The 17,684-nt window shown below is 36.2% G+C and overlaps 1 protein-coding gene across 1 annotated transcript in view; it reads right to left on the reverse strand.

Moving 5' to 3' along the window:
- Positions 1-8,692: 8,692 nt before the first annotated feature.
- Positions 8,693-17,684, reverse strand: part of cux1b (cut-like homeobox 1b) — a 53,884-nt gene continuing 44,892 nt past the window's right edge. Inside the window, exons 21-23 of the mRNA XM_052106505.1 lie at positions 17,519-17,599; positions 9,605-9,669; positions 8,693-9,510 (exon numbers count right to left, since the gene is read on the reverse strand). Of these exons, the coding sequence (XP_051962465.1) occupies positions 9,459-9,510; positions 9,605-9,669; positions 17,519-17,599 (198 nt within the window). The 3' untranslated portion in view covers positions 8,693-9,458. The remainder of the gene's footprint in view (positions 9,511-9,604; positions 9,670-17,518; positions 17,600-17,684) is intronic.

Below are 17,684 nucleotides of genomic sequence, written 5' to 3' on the forward strand. Positions count from 1 at the left end.
GTCAATGAACTTAGACTAAAGTCATTCATGTATTGCTTTAACTTAGGATCTTAAACATCATTTTGACTATTTATGTCAAAAAATATAAATTATTTATATTCAATATTTTTTTTACATCACTTTACTCACTATAATATAACTCTTTTGTGATGACTTTATGTTAATGTACATGAAAATTCAAGAATCATGATAGATCTTAGGGCAATCCCACTGATCTGCTCTTCCCAATACATTTTCTTCAATGGTATTGGTCTACAATTTGACATATGTAGCACTTGATGAATTAGTTGTTTGAAGCTGATTTGCAATAAGTTATGTGCTGTATCTGTTCTTTTGCATCACAGATGATTCAGGGAGGAGAGAGGATGTTGAGGATAACACTAGAGTGGAAGATTTAGGAACTGTAGAAACAGGCCCAGCCAGAGCAGAACTCAAAGAATACCCTCTCACCAGCTTTGGACTACAGAGAAGTGGTTGCTAGTGTGAAAATAAAATTGTCTGGGCTAAGCCCCCGATGTCCTTCAATGCTGGAAACGCCTCTGCATCTGATGATAAATTACAATTTAAAAGTGGATTGTTTTGTGCATATTTTTCCATCGCTAGCAGATGAGTGAGGTCTGACACAACAAAAATCCAGTTTCAGCCCTATAGTCTAATAGGGGCCCTGTGCCTATCTCTGGGTTCCTGGCTTAGAAAAAGATATGCACTAAAACAGATTGTGTTTAGTATAGCTTAATTTTGCGCCAATTTTTTCAATTGTTTATGTTGCCCCCAAACAAGCCAAATGCCCCCCAAACATGATATCCTGGTAACCCCTCTGGCTTAAACACATCTTGAAATTTAAACTGCCACTGTTGATGTCTACATTCTATCTTTAGATTATTTCATATGAAACTGAAACATTTTGTCAAAATATAATAGTTACATTTACTCTTGTAAAATCCTGAAACAAATTTGTAAACGTGATTGTGTGTAATATTTTAATATTGTGTAATAGTTCATATTTTTTACTATTTTGGTTAAGGAGCCACATCGGGTTTTAAGTAGTGCATGGGGTTCCACATTGTATTGCTTTTGAGATACAATGTTCTGCATTTATTTGGTTTTTGTAACTTTTAAGCCCAGAAATAGTTGTGTAGCTACTCAATTTTCTGAAGTGTATCTGTGACTAGTGAGACTATTCTGCAATTGCCTAAAGAATTGTATTGCTCTACAAAGATAGATACTTTTCTATCAGGCATTAAAAACTCAATAAAGGCAGAGATTATACATTTATTTTGCCAACTCTACTTCCCTGTTCATTTATTATTCAGTTTGAATAATAATAAAAAAAAATGTATAGAACGACTAATGTTTGTCGCAAAGCGGACGAGTTTACACTTTATTTTCTTTCTAAAACTTGTCCTGATGCATTTCTCCTCGATGGTTTTTCAACACTCAACAGAATAACACAGGCTGCATGAATATGATAAATAATTACTGCATGAGTTACATTAACATTCAGGTGCGAAGGGACTTCCAACGTTTCTAAATTGCACAAATAAAAAATACATTTACATATTCGTCTCTGGCTTGCAATATTTTCAAACATGTTCATTTCATACATTTTCCGAGGGTGAAATCCATTGCCTGCCTGTTAACATTCAAGATAAAAAATAATAATAAAATAAGTGAATTGTAAAGTATTTGTCTTTGTTTGAATAACTACTCAACCCTAACTTACATTTACATTTATGCATTTGGCAGACGCTTTTATCCAAAGCGACTTACAGTGCAATTATTACAGGGACAATCCCCCCCGGAACAACCTGGAGTTAAGTGCCTTGCTCAAGGGCACAATGGTGGTGGCCGTGGGGTTCAAACCAACGACCTTCTGATTAACAGCCCTGTGCTTTAGCCACTACACCACCACCACTCACACTACTTACACATTAATACTGGAAAAAGAGCCCCTTTGGTGTAAAAACACATTAAGTCATTTTACGGCGGGATTTAGAATGATGACCATTCACCGTAAATTAGGGCTCCCCCTCCCAACAGAAGCCAATTTAAACACTGGTGGTAAGAATGCTCAAAAAGCTCTTCTAAACCAATAAGGAAAATAAAATAAAAAGAGGGTTTTGATTCCAGAAGAAATAATTGCATGGAATGATCTGTTTTCTACTGTTACGTGGGCCTTGATGGATAACAGTAAAAGAAAAAAGAAAAATAAAACTTAAATATATTCCTCATAAGTTAAGGAACTAATATATATTCCTCATAGGCTGAGGAAAGATTCCGCTCATTGGCTGAGAAAAATATTACTCATTGGTTGAGAACTTAAAAATATTCCTCACAGGTTAAGGAACTAAAAATAAATCATGCAGGTCACCTAAGAGGGGTGAAAAGTTGTCTTTCACTGTGTTGAGGAAGTGAATCAGTGATGGTAAAATAGTTGTGTTTTAGTATTTTAGTTTATTTTTTGAGAGCTCTGTGTTTATAAAGGCCTTGTGTTTGTAAAAGTGTGATCATTTCTGTGGTTGTGAGAGTATCTGTGTTTGAATGTGTGTGAAGAGTGAGTGTGTATGAAAAAGTATGACTGAAAAGTTAACTCGCAACTGGCTGGAAAACATTTAGTCTTGGCTGTTCTTAGTCTAGCAGCTGTTGATTGGAATGTGCTAGAGCATAACTCCTAAACTAGACTGTAACATAAAAGTAATGGACTTCATACAGATAATCTATACATTCAAGAGGTATAACTGTGCTTGGAGAAAAAGTTCATATTAGAGTGACGAGTAAGAATATTTAAATTATAAAGAACTGTAAAGTGACTTAATTCCATTTGAGAAATCACATTATCTGGACAAATAATACAGCTTTGAGTCCAGTGTATTGCATTAAACTGAAGTCAACTAAGTAATTGGAATTTAAACAAAGGTTGTATTTAAGATAAGTGTTGTTATATTACACAAGGTAAAACTCCAGTGGAAATACTAAAATCTAGAAGTCCACTGTGTAAAATCTCAAAGAAATGAGAAAGCAAAATAAATAAATAATAAAGTGACGTTTGTGTATTGTTTGAACTTTGTGTATTAAAAAGTAAAGGTGAAAGAAATTGGAAAAATTGTTTCAAAATATTGCCATTGAAGATTAGTGTAGAAGGAAATACATTTAAAAAATAAGAGATTCATTTATTCTCTAAATGTATTGATTTATCTAAATTAATAATACTAAAATATTTTTTCATTTTTATATGCCAAGTAAAAATGAAGAAAGAACCAGTGAAGAAATAAAAACTAAGATCTAGATGAGGACTAATCCTAAAAGGAAATTGACAAACATATAGGAAATGTATTCATGTATGGGGTATAATAATTCATATATTAGAAGAAGATAAGGAAATTGATTTAGAAAGACATTTAGATTAAAAGGTTAATAAATAAATAAAAAGATAAGAGTAAAAACTAAAAACAGGAAAAGTATATAGTAAGAATAAAGTAAGAGATATGTCCAGGAAGTTTAAAATTTACTGAGAAATATGAGGCAGGCCAGGAAAAAACTGAGGAATGCAGAGGAGGGTAAAATGACAGGGTTGTTTTTAAAAATACCTCCTTATGTGACCCCAAAGGTCAGCTCCCAAAGGTCAGCTCCAAATACTTTAGATAGAATGTGGATGGTATTTCTCTTAGTGAGGCCAGTAGTTATCAAAGCCACAGAAAATGGGAAAGGGAGATTAAAAAGAAGGATTTTAAAATTGGAATATGAAAAGTAAATCTTAAATGTGAAAATGTCACATTCATGTGTCTGTTTTATGTTCTGTCTAGTCCAATATGAGAGAATAACATTTTCAACAATATTAAATTAAACTGTAATGTCTTGATATATACATTTAAAAACCCATGATTCTATGTTTTATTTTTGATGTGTTTAAATATATCTGGAGAACAATGTACATGTGTGTGCAACTTTATTGGTGTAAACTTGATCAACCAACAAAAATAAGACAGATAGTGTTTATTATTTTTGCTAGGGAATGTCTGACTGGAGAGATTGAGTGAGACCTGAGAGTGCTCTTAATAGAAACAGATCCTGCGCTCTGTAAGGAGAGAGAGCAGGAGGCCTATACCCTGTGTCTCTCTTGATCTCTCCACTCAAACAAAGGGGCCCCGAATTTAGAAAAGATAGGTAGATAGAAAATTCTTTTAAGATTAGATATTTTTCTTTTATTTCTTGTTTTATATATACAGTGTAGGCATTGGTTGATCATGGGTACACTGAAAGCTGTCACTGAGACGAGAATTAAAGAAAATAAATTTAAGAATAATTTAGATCATTTCATGTTCTCTACTGTTCAAATTTGCTTAGAGAAGTTTTTTCTTGGGTTCTTCTGTGACTAATCATGCCAGTTAAAATTGAAATAAGTCCCAATATGTGGTGTATTTGATTAAAAAAATATTGATAATGTTAAGGAAAAACTGGTAATAGGTACTAGGTGAAAACCCATAGAGAAACATTAAGATACAATTGATTATCATAAATAACTTGATGTTCGTGTGTCTATTCTGTGTGTTTTATTGATGCTAACTATGTTTTACTCTTTCTGTTGTCAGCATTGTATAAGTCATTTCAATAACTCATTCTGAAACCAGTCTCTCACCATTGTAGATGATCTGGCCAAATGATTTATTGAAGAAGCTTATATTGCAGGAGTAAGTCCAGAGAAAAGAAAAAAGACTGAGAAATACAGTATGTGGGCTATTATATGATTGACACTCCTACTATCATGAATGCTGGTAATCATTACTGAATTGACATTTCAATTGTGGATTCAAATTTCTCTTGATACGTTGATTTCAGTCATATATGACTAATTGGATGTTTGATTCTCCAACTGCCATCCATTGGCTCAATATCCATGTCTAAATTGTTCTGAGGGTCTAAATTTAAATCCAGCATCTAATTGCTAATTTATTGATGTGAAGGTTAAATATTAAAACTTAATGGCAAAGTAAGAGTTACATATTGGATTGTTTACTCCCCTAAATTTTCCAAAGACTACCCTCACTTTAAAGAAAAAGATTAATGAGTACTACAAGGAGTTAATTAAGTGTCTATTTCTAATAAGCTATTTCTATTTTGAGTTAAATCCATGAAAATACAATTTTAGAGGTATACAGTTTATGCACAGTGACATCTGTCTCTGCTATTTAACTGAATAATTTATCATGAAATGCTGATAAGTATAAGAGGATAATAACTGAAAGGATTTAATGTATTTTACTGATCAATTATTGCAAAACACAATACATTTGTCTGAACTTCCATTGTGCCACTTTACTATATTATTTTGTTTAAAATCTTTAATTTCTTTTTTGTTAATTTAAAAAGGTGATTTATGTTGGTTTATTTGACATAATGAAAGTTCCTTCTCCTGAGAAAGAATAGGAAAAGGGATTAAGTAATCATAAGGAGGTTTATTGACTTAAAAAACAAAAACATACATTTCTCAATGGTCTGAAAACAAATGCGCATTATTATCATTGCGCGAGGAGGGAAGGGATGAGAGAAGTAGAAATTCTAGAAGTTTTCTTGAAGATGGTTTAAAATGGGAAAGGTTGAAAGCAGAAAATATAATTAAATATATTTGAGTATATTATTTCATTAAATTACATTTATCACTATTCTCACTGTTGTAGAATTACATAAATGTGTTATTGTGATTTTCTAAGGAAAAAAAATGAATAACTGTAACAACAGTGTGAAGGAGTGGAATATCTCTCTCCAAATTCTTTCCCTCTCACTCTCAGTTTAAGTTTTTTAAGTGGGCTAAAGGCATATCTCTAAATTGTTTTATTTTCTTTTGATTTTATTTTCTTTTATATGGGAAATGATGTGATTTGACAATAATGTTAGAGACAGTAATATGAAGGAAAGGTTCAAACAGCTTTCCTCATCATGATTAAAGATTTGTTATATTCAGAGGGCAATTTGAAGTGAAGTGTTCACAGTGAAAGATAAGAAATTTGGTTGAATGTACATCTGTAAGAATAAATGTAGGTTCTAAAACTACCTAGAAATAAATTAAATTAAAGTGATTTAAATTAAGCATCTTAGAAGCTTGACAGAGGCGACCCTGTATTTTGATTTGTTCTGATGGTTAGTCTTCACCAAGAGACAAGGTCTTTTGTGACCTTTGCTAAATGAAAAAACATAACAACTTGAATGGAAATTAGTGAACTGTAGATGAGTTCAATTTTACTTTTAATTTGGAAAATTTCAATAGATTGTTGAACTGTGAATAATGCTTTGTGAATTTAACCATGTTTTGGACTGTCTCAATGTTTGAGCAGTTGTAGATGGCTCCATTGGCTGTGACGGTTCTCAGGTGATGCTCCCTGAAACAAGGGAAAATATCTGTTTGCTGATACCAGATTATTAAAGATTGGATAGAAAGACTGAGCGGTACCGAGACCAGAGACAAAAGATGATGACCCAATGACGGGTAAATTTCTCCAGTGGCAAGAGGTGTGGACCCAATGACGGGTAAAGACTCTCCAATTGCAAAATGAGAGCTGCCTAAGACAGGGCGCCACCACCCTGGAAACATGCCCAAGAAGGGTGAACTGGGTTTAAGGAAGTGGATGGATGCTTTTAGGAAAGAAGCATCAAAAGGGAGGTCTAGAAGAAACCTGCCAGAAGTTGTGAGTTCCACTCAACCCGACTGTGTCTTAATAACCGCTTTATTAAAATATTTTATCACAGCGATAAATACCAAGCATTCTATCACTGTGTTATCAGGGGATCACACCCCGTGTAGAAGACCAATTACAGATTGATTTTGGAGTTAAAGCTTTGAGAACCGTTGCATACAAAGAAGTGCCTAAATTATTCAAGAAGTATTAAGCAAACCTGGGACTGTTTGCATGATGAAAAATTATTTTTGTTTATGTTTTTATTGAACTCATGTACATTTTAATAATAATGAAGAATGGAAAAAGAAAATATGGTGGTTACTAAAAAATGTACATGGCCTGGCTTGTTTATAGCAATTTAAATAGATTGCTTAAAGAAATAGGGTGCACAATTAGCTAAAATTAATATAATATTTGGATAAAAACATTGTGGAAGGAATAATATTCTGTTGTGTGTTACCATTGGTAAAAACATTATTTATTCAAGCAACAGTAAAGCAGATGACTTTGATCGATGTGAATGCCCAATGCAATGGCAACTACCCTGAATGGACAGAAAGACCAAATTGGGAGGAAATTTATTCCTTCAATGAATATATAAGAAGATATGAAGAACCACACCCTGGGTGTAAGTGCTGGCTAACCTCTCCCAAAAGGGTGACCCTCTACGATGCACAAAGTATCTGGGTTGAAGACATCTACACTACAAGCAAGAACTCTTAAAATTAGGATGAATATTTTGTTTGATACACTCTAAACTGTGACAACCAAAAACAAGACCAAACCAGGAGCACGCACATGCTTAAATATGTTAATTTGTGACTATAAAGTCACAGAGGAGGGAATATGTAGTATATTTTTATCAAGTTAAGTATACATTAATCAGGTGTAATCAATGTAAACATTGTTGATGTGTACCACAGTTATATCTGACAGGCAAACATACAGTTTGCTGTGTGTGCATGAAGGCCTGTGGTCGTAATAGAATGTGTACTCAACATATGTGTGACATTTGAAGGTATGTGCAAAAACAGGAATAGCATTACTTGGGGGGCTCTCATGACCGCTGGGAGAATTGATCTCTTCCAAAGGTGGTTCTGTTACTTCTTAATATGGTCAGACCAGAGTCACAGAAGAGGCATGTTTAAAAAAGTGTAAGCCCCACCTTGTTTGAGGAGATGTATTTAAGTAAAACCAAACCCAGAGATGCTTCGGTTGTTGTTGTTGTGCAGGCAACTCGGCTTTATGGTATGATAATAAAGTCTATTCTTCTGAAATCAAAACCCCAAAGATGTTGAGTGATTTTTCACAAAATTTGCAGAAACTACTACAATGTCCCCCTCTCTTATTTCAAGCAATTTGATAGCATAGCGAAGTCCTTCATTTAGAATGGTAAAGGTCCCCGATTACATTTCAGTAAGTTATGTAGGCCGACAAAGGTGGGCAAGGCCTACCCAAGATTTAGTTTCATTATTACACATTTGGTTTCAGATGTTTGGCTCATTGTTCGCATCCACCAGAGAGAGCCCCTCCCTGATTTTTCCAGCTAGTGATGCAACGGTGTGTCTTATGCAATTCAAGATTTTACATAGATTCTATTGGACCCCCTCTAGATTGTATAGGCTTGGTCTTAAAGACACGCCCACCTGCTGGCGATGCCAATCAGAAGATGGAGACACAACCCATGTTTTTTGGTGGTCTCTCAAGATCCAAGATTTTTGGATGAGGGTTCAAATTTTTATATGTGATGTATTTTACTTAAATTACAATAACATTTTACTTTGCCCCAGACTCTGTATTCTAGGCAATGGGTCGGTCATTGATGTAGGAGATGGGTCCTGACTGGTGTCATGATCAGAAGACAGGTCATCCTTAAGGGATAGATTCAGCTGGAGCACCCTCTTTTTCGGAGTGGTGCAGGGTAGCGGCATTTGATGAGATGGTATATATATATATATATATATAAATAAAAGGCTGGACAACATGGGTTTATTTAATAAAAAAACAGGGTAGTTATTTTTTGTTGTTGTTTTGTTTTATTCTAAGTACTTTCTGTTGGTTTATTGTTTACTTTTTTTATGTGTCATTATTAATTTACTATCAGACCACTGTCATGTTTATTTAATCTGTCATTGGAATCAATAAAAATGGTTAATAACCAAATAAATAAAGCACATATATGAATCATAAAAGCAATCAATAAAACTAGTGGTATAATCCATGTCTTCTGAAGTGATATAATAGGTGTGGGTGAGAGACAGATGTAACATTTATGTAAAAGGAAACTCATGGATCTGTTGATCTGAGATGTGTGCAACAATCACCACAGATGAAACAACAGGAACCTGTGACAGATTATGACATATTTCAGTTCAAGTGTGTAACTGTAATTCTCACAGACATTTAACTCATTCTACACACTGTCCACAGATCTGTGTCTTAAGTTGCAACAACAGCGTTTTATTACTAGTATCTGACACAAGATTACATAAACCATTTCTATTAATAATTCTCTGTTTAAAGAGTCTGAATAAAGTTTGCTGATTAGTAACGAATATACAATAATCATATGTTTATGTGTATGTTTTCAAAAGAAATGAACAGTAACCCGCAGACCATCTCATTAAATCGTATTTACCATATATCAGCACAAACTGATCCCATTACCAGTACAAACATCTGACCTTTAATTATCTCAATGGAAAATATTCAGTAAACTGAATATGAATATGATATTCTGTGATTGGATCCTCATGAATAAAAGTGTGATGAACGTGAGCAGAAGTGTCACTGCCAGATGTCTTTGTTCTCATGGAAGTGATGCAGGTGATCAGAGTATCTGCAGGAAGAGAGAGTTAAAGCACACAATAATAGAAGTGCTCGATTGTGATTAGATGAAATAGTCAATCATATCAGATGGTAAAATCACTCACTTTTTTGCACAAAACGCAGCACAGTCCCGACCGATGCTCTCACTCCACGCGGCCTTATACAACACCTGACACACACACACACACACAGTATAAAAATTAAAAAAATTTAATTGATCAATTGTCACACATTATCCATACATTTCTGCATATACATGGTGAAATTATTTATTTTTCACATATCCCAGCTAAGCTGGGGTCAGAGTGCAGGGTCAGCCATGATACAGCACCCCTGGAGCAGATAGGGTCAAGGGCCTTGCTCAAGGGCCCAACAGTGGTGTCTTAGTGGTGCTAGGGCTTGAACCCCTGACCTTCTGGTCAGTAACCCAGACCCTCAACCGCTGAGCCACCACTGCCCTAAAAATATACATACAGTGGATATAAATAGTCTACACACCCCTGTTAAAATGCCAGGTTCTTGTGATGTAAAAGAATGACACCAAGATAAATCATGTCAGACATTTTTCCACCTTTAATGTGATCTATAACATGAACATTTCAAATGAAAAACAAACCGAAATCTTTTTTTATTTTTTATTGAATTTTTCTGCATGGAACATCAAATCAACAGATAACAACACTGATTTTATGAAATTATCATTCCACCCTATTGGTACCCCAGTTAAAACCTCCCTAAAACAACAACCTACGACTTTCCATAAAAAATAAATAAATAAATAAATAAATAACAATATATTATAATATTATAATAAAAATAATAAAATAATAATAGTAAATAATAATACAAATTTGTTTAATAAGTATATACATACACACACACGCACGCACACACACACACACACAAGTATATATATATATATATATACACATATACATACACACACAAACATACATGGATATAGGAGAGAAGACTCTTAGCTTAAGTGTCTTGAGAGTTAGCCAGCAAATAATCTAAAAAGGGTCGCCACAGTTTATCGAAGGTACCTAAGGCACCAGTGAGTGACAGCCTGATTTTTTCCAATTTAATGCAAATGAACACTTCTTTCAGCCATGTATCAAACGAAGGGGGTGAGACATGTTTCCACTTCAAAAGGATGAGACGTCTCGCTTGTAGAGTGGTGAAGGCTAGAGCCTTTTGAACCGCAACTGAAAGGTTGACATCAACTGCCATTCTGAAAATTGCCAGTAGTGGATTTGTATCAAGATCTATGGCAAAGGCATCCCTCAAAGTTTTAAATATTTTTGTCCAGTACTAGAGTAATTTAGGGCACTCCCACAGCATATGAATGAGATCTGCTGGTGAGTGCTTGCATCTATTACATGCATCAATGACAGAGGGATATATTCTAGCAAGTTTAGCATTAGTATAGTAAACTCTATGTAGAATCTTACACTGTATTAGGCCATGTCTTGCACATATAGATGATGTGTGAGTGAGATCAAGAATACGATCCCAGTGTTCCCAATGATCCCAAGTCCTCCTCCCAAGCACACCTGGCCTGACTTGCAGAGCCTGGATTGATATTATGAATCAGATTATAAATGACAGAAATACAATGTTTGGAAGATGGTTCGAGCCCTAAGAAGTCATCCAATGGAGATTCAGGGGGGCGATTCAGAAAGTGAGGGAATGGTTTTTGTACAAAGTGCCTGATTTGAAAGAAACGAAATAAGTAGGTCAAATCTCTTGGAAAGGCTATTAAAGGATGAGAAAACTCCACTCTCATAGAGATCATCAATGGTCTTTATGCCTTTATCAAACCATATTCAAAACGTCTCATCCATATTAGATGGTGCAAAACAGTGGTTTTTGAAAATCGGAGAGAAGGTGGAGGACTTATGCAAACCAGTGTGCTTTCTAAATTGAGCCCATATCTTAACTGAGTAAGATACTACTAAATTTGAACTAATGTTGGCAGGCAATGGTAATTGGGAGCATATAACCGAATAAAGAGAGAGGCTCGCCGATGACTGTTCCAGATAGGCCCAGCAAGGATGTTCAGAATTCGGATCGTTCCTTCAGTGTAAAATTTTCTGGATATTGCAAGCCCAATAATAGTGCAAAAAATTTGGCAGTGCAAAACCTCCTTTATTTTTAGGGAGCTGTAATATTGTTGATTGTACTAATTCAAGCTGGTCTATTTCCCCATAAAAAGGAAGTTATTAATTTGTCCAAATCCATAAACTTTTTCGTAAGGTAAACTGGAATATGTTGAAATAAGTACAAAAACTTGGGAAGAATAGTCATCTTAATTAGGCTTATACGCCCAGCAAGAGAAAGAGGCAGGTTAGCCCAGCGTTCCATGTCAGATTCACAATTTTTAAGGGGACAAAATTAGAAACATACGTTCCAGTCAAGGGTTTGGTCACAAAAATACCCAAATATTTAAATCCCTCAGCCGCCCATCTAAAGGGTAAATGTGAATGTGCAAGGTTGTCTGCTACAGAATTTACAGGGAACAACTGACTCTTATGAAAGTTAATCTTATACCCTGACATTTTACCGAAATGGTTTAGAATGTCCAAAATAATAGGAACAGAAGTCTCAGGATCAGAAATAAAAAGTAGAAGATCGTCTGCATATAGGAATAATTTATACTCCTTACCTAGACAATTGATAGCTTTAAAATGTGCATCCTCACGAAGCCAGATAGCTAAGGGCTCAATGGCAAAAAGCAAAGGCGACAGAGGGCAACCTTCTGAAGTAAAAATGGAGGTGAAACCACACCATTAGTTAACACTGATGCCTGTGGGGAGACATACAATAGCTTGATACAGGAAATAAAGCTATCATCAAAGCCAAAGCTTTCCATTACACGAAATAGATATCCCCATTCGACTCGATCAAATGCCTTCTCCGCATCAAGAGCCAAAACCACGGCACATCTGAACTAGGCATAATGAGAATATTAAAAAGTTTCCTTGTATTATAGAAAGAATGTCTTCCAATCATAAAAAACTGTTTGGTCAGCCAAAATTATTTGGGGCAACACTTGTTGTAAGCGCAAAGATAAAATCTTAGTTAACATTTTATAATTTTAACTAAGTGTAAGTAATCCCACACAATAAGGGGTCTTTGTCTTTTTTGGCAATCAAAGTGATTGATGCTAACGACAGGGTGGGAGGTAGGCAGCCCTTAGAAAAAGCCTCGTTAAACATTTTCTGTAGTGCAGGTGCTAGGGATGTAGAAAACGCTTTATAAAACTCTGTAGTAAACCCGTCAGGGCCTGGTGACTTGCCATTCTGTAAAAGTTTGATAGCTTCCAACACCTCAGAAACTGATATTGGATCACCAAGGGTTCTAGCAATAGCACTATCAATGTTGGGAAAGGTAATCTTATCCAAGGACCATTCCCCACAGTCAATGCATAAGGGAAGTTCAGAAGTGTAAAGGCCTGAGTAAAACTCAGAAAAATTCTATTAATTTTATATGAATCATGAAAAATTTCTCCCTGTGGTGACCTTATTCCAGTAATCAGCCTTGATGCTGCTGAAGCTGTAGCTTGATGAGGCAATAATTTACCGGCCTTATCACCCAGTTCAAAAAAACGTTGCCTAGACTTAAGCAACTGCGTTTCAGCCTTTTTCGTGGTCAAAAGATCAAATTCCATTTGCAGACGCTCTTTATACAGATCTTTATTTGGATCAACAGCATACTGACGATCTAAACTTTGTAGGTCTTTCAGGATTGTATCTAATTTAAGCTTGTCAGCCTTATTTGTACCAGAAAAATAAGAAATTATCATACCTCTTAAATATGCCTTGAACGTTTCCCAAAGAGTCCCTCTACTAATACTTGGCACATCATTAATAAAAAAAAAATAGGGCTATTTGTTCAGTCAAAATGTTTTTAAATCGTCTCTAGCCAAAAAGAAAGAGGGGTAGTGCCACTGCTTAGGCAAAGGTATGAACTGAGAGAGATTAATGTCAACGGAGGTGGGAGCGTGATCCGAAATAACAATGTTGTGATATTCACAGCTCAATAGTTTTGAAAGTAATCTGTTGTCTAATAAAAAAAAAATCTATCCGTGAATAGGAGTGATGAACATGGGAGAAAAATGAGTAGGCCCTATTTGTGGAAAATTTTGATCTCCAAGGATCAGACAGCCTTAGTCGTCCAGCAAAGATATTCAACATTTTGGCTGAGTTAGTTAACACACAAGGTTTGCTCGAGGATCTATCTAAAACAGTGTCTTGAACAAAGTTAAAGTCACCCCATAATAACATGTCTTCTATCAATATCAGGAATGGATGAGAAGAAATTGGATATAAACATGTCATCATCCCAGTTAGGGGCATAAATACTTGCCATAACGACAGGTATATCTTTAAGTTTGCCAGTAATTATAGCATAACGGCCATTAGGATCGGACAAAACATTTTCCAACTCGAAAGGGGTACTTCTGTGAATAAGAATAGCAGCTCCTCTTGCACGTGCACTAAACTTTGAGTGATACAAATGGCCCACCCATGCTCTTTTAAGTCGTTGAATGTCACTTGACTTAAGATGGGTTTCTTGGAGAAAAAAAACATCACCCCTAAGATGTTGGAGACGAGATAGAACATGGCTAATTTTAACATTATTATTATTCACCCCTTTAACATTCCATGATATGAAACGAGTACTGGAACTCTCTTTAGTCTTAGCCATTATCAATCTGCCACAAGACAGTTTTATATCTGAGCAAAACATAAAAAAGAAAAGAAAAAAGAAACACTTCAAGTGAAATAAAATGAAACAAAGCAAAGTTGCAAACTATGGCAAACAAACGAAAAAACAATTCAAGATCCTAAATCCCATTCCTAACATATCAACCCAAAACAACGCAGAGAACCTGCTAAACATCCACATCTCAATGTAATTTATCAAAATATTCGTATTTACTATCAAATTACACAAAGACCTCCGGCTCCACAAAAATATGTAGTTTAGCCCATGAATGAAAAACAAAAACTGATCAAGAACAAAAGCATCATTATACATAACAGAAAGCAGTACACATAGAAGTTCCCCTGAGCGGTAGATGTACTAAATTACAGTCTTATGATCATCCAGGAGCAAAATGAGCAAGAAGAGAAAAAAAAAGTAAATGCCCAGTACGAGTTCAGTGAGTCTCTGTACTCTTAAAACATTGTAACAAACACTATGAGCTCAGGTGTCCAGATTACTGTATATTAGATGATACATTAACTAGTTAAATCTAAAGCACAGCATCGGGTTAGTGAGCAGTAGACTCGAGTTGTCAAAAATAGATTCTAGTTCTGCTCGCGTATCTTCTGTCATCTTGCGCCGGTGGGCTCCGAGAAACTCACCGGCCTCATGAACTGACGATAACCGCCTCTTCTTGCCGTCCGGTGTGGTGATGAAAAGTTTGGATGGGTAGTGAAAAGATGGTCTTCGATCCAGCTGGTACAGCTCCTTCATCACTGCTCGATATTCTGCACGCATTTCCAGAACTTTGGGATTATAGTCCTCATTGATGAAAATCGGGTTACCACGATACCGAAGCTTTCCTCTTAGTTTGCGGGCTTCTTGAATTACCAAATCCTTGGTCTGGAACTTATGAAAGCGAATAATAACAGATCTAGGTCTGTCTCCCAACTTTGGTTTCGCTGTGAGGGCGCGATGAGCACGATCCAACTCAGGAGGAGAGGTAAACAGGCTCACGCCAAAAACCTCCACTAAGAGCTTCGAAAAGAAAGTGGACGGATGAGGGCCTTCAATCGTCTCAGGTAAGCCGAAGATGTGTATGTTATTTCTGCGGCTCCTCCCTTCTAAATCCATAACCTTAGCTTTGAGTTTAGCATGTTCGTCAGCTAAAGTTGCATACTTAGACTCTAGGGTTCCGATACACAGGCTGCTCGTGTCCGCACTTGTTTCAAGTGAGAGAAGTCTCTGTTCGTGGTCATTGACAGTTGTACATAATGTGTCCAGTCTCACCTCAAAGGAGGAAAATGCCAATTTAAATTCCGAAGACAATGCCGCTCTGTGTTCTTCCAGCATCGTCGTCAGAGTTGTCATATCTGCTCGCACCAGCCTGTGCTTCGTCTTTCTTAGTGCGGTGTTTAGATTTCAAAGCCATTTTCACCCCGAACGTTACAAAGTAATAAGCTGACCGATAAACTGTGTTATTAAGTCATTAATGGGCCAAAAAAAAGAAACTTTAAAATTAAAAATGTGGGAGCGCGATCGAGATGCACCTACTCACCACACATGCCAACCGGAAGTCCCAAACTGAAATCTTTTGAGGTGGAAGAAAAAAACCTCACAATAACCTGGTTGCATAAGTGTGCACACCCTTAAAATCAAAAGGTGCTTCAACAAAGTATTAGTTTATTACAACACTCAGTCTTTTTGGGTAGGAGTCTATTAGCATGGCACATCTTGACGTGGCAATATTTGCCCACTCTTCTTTGCAAAAGTGCTCCAAATCTGTCAGATTGCGAGGACATCTCCTATGCACAGCCCTCTTCAGATCACCCCACAGATGTTCAATTGGATTCAGGTCTGGGCTCTGGCTGGGCCATTCCAAAACGTTAATCTTCTTCTGGTGAAGCCATGCTTTTGTGGATTTGGATGCGTGCTTTGGGTCGTTGTCGTGCTGAAAGGTGAACTTCTCTTCATCTTCAGCTTTCTAACGGACGCCTGAAGGTTTTGTGCCAAAATTGTCTGGTATTTGTAACGGTTCATAATTCCCTCCACCCTGACTAAGGCCCCGGTTCCAGCTGAAGAAAAACAGCCCCAAAGCATGATGCTGCCACCACCATGCTTCACTGTGGGTATGGTGTTCATTGGGTGATGTACAATGTTGTTTTTGCGCCAAACATACCTTTTGGAATTATGGCCAAATAGTTCACCCTTGGTTTCATCAGACCATAACACATTTTCCCACGTGCATTTGGGAGACTTGATGTTTGTTTTTGCAAACTTTAGCCGGGCTTGGATGTTTTTCTTTGTAAGAAAAGGCTTCCGTCTTGCCACCCTACCCCATAGCCCATTCATATGAAGAATACGGGAGATTGTTGTCACATGTAGCACACAGCCAGTACTTGCCAAAAATTCCTGCAGTTCCTTTAATGTTGCTGTAGGCCTCTTGGAATCCTCCCTGACCAGTTTTCTTCTCGTCTTTTCATCAATTTTGGAGGGACGTCCAGTTCTTGGTAATGTCTCTGTTGTGCCATATTTTCTCCACTTGATAATGACTGTCTTCACTGTGTTCCCTGGCATATCTAATGCTTTGGAAATTCTTTTGTACCCTTCTCCTGACTGATATCTTTCAACAATGAGATCCCTCTGATGCTTTGGAAGGCTTTTGCTCTGAGATGCAACTAAGAAAATGTCAGGAAAATCCTACTAGAACAGCTGAACTTTATTTGTGATTAATCAGAGTCACTTTAAATGATGGTAGGTGTGTAATGACTTCTATTTAACATGAGTTTGAATGTGATTGGTTCATTCTGAACACAGCCACATCCCCAGTTATAAGAGGGTGTTCACACTTATGCAACCAGGTTATTGTAAGGTTTTTCCATTTTTATTTTTCCCCCATGAAGATTTGAGTTTGTTTTTTAATTTAATTGTTCACATTATAGGTCACATTAAAAGTGGAAAAAGTTCTGAAATGATTTATCTTTGTCTCTTTCTTTTACATGACAAAAACCTGACATTTTAACAGGGGTGTGTAGACTTTTATATCCACTGTGTATATATATATATATATATATATATATATATATAAACACATTCTGCCTGCATTTCCTACTGTGTGTATTTATATTTCTAGTTTAATTCCATTCATGTTTACACAGTCTATTTATTGTCTTACAAGTTTGATATATTTTGTTGTTGTGCACTGTGACCCCTGAAGGATCAACATCATGCCCTACAATGTTTAAAAAAATAAAAATAAAATAAAAAGACAATAAACTTGAACATATAAAGGTCATGTGACGCACCAGGAAGACGAGGCAGTGCAGCATCAGTGTGTAGAAGAAGGCAACAGTTCTGGCCGTCTTATTAGACAAGATGACACGACCCTGAAACACGGAAAGAAGGACTGATGGACACTCAAACGCTCACACAACATTACTGTAACACTGCACAGTGCACACTCACTCCTAC

This window comes from Xyrauchen texanus, chromosome 36 (genome assembly GCF_025860055.1).
Source record: "Xyrauchen texanus isolate HMW12.3.18 chromosome 36, RBS_HiC_50CHRs, whole genome shotgun sequence".
In the NCBI taxonomy this organism is placed as follows: Eukaryota; Metazoa; Chordata; class Actinopteri; order Cypriniformes; family Catostomidae; genus Xyrauchen; species Xyrauchen texanus.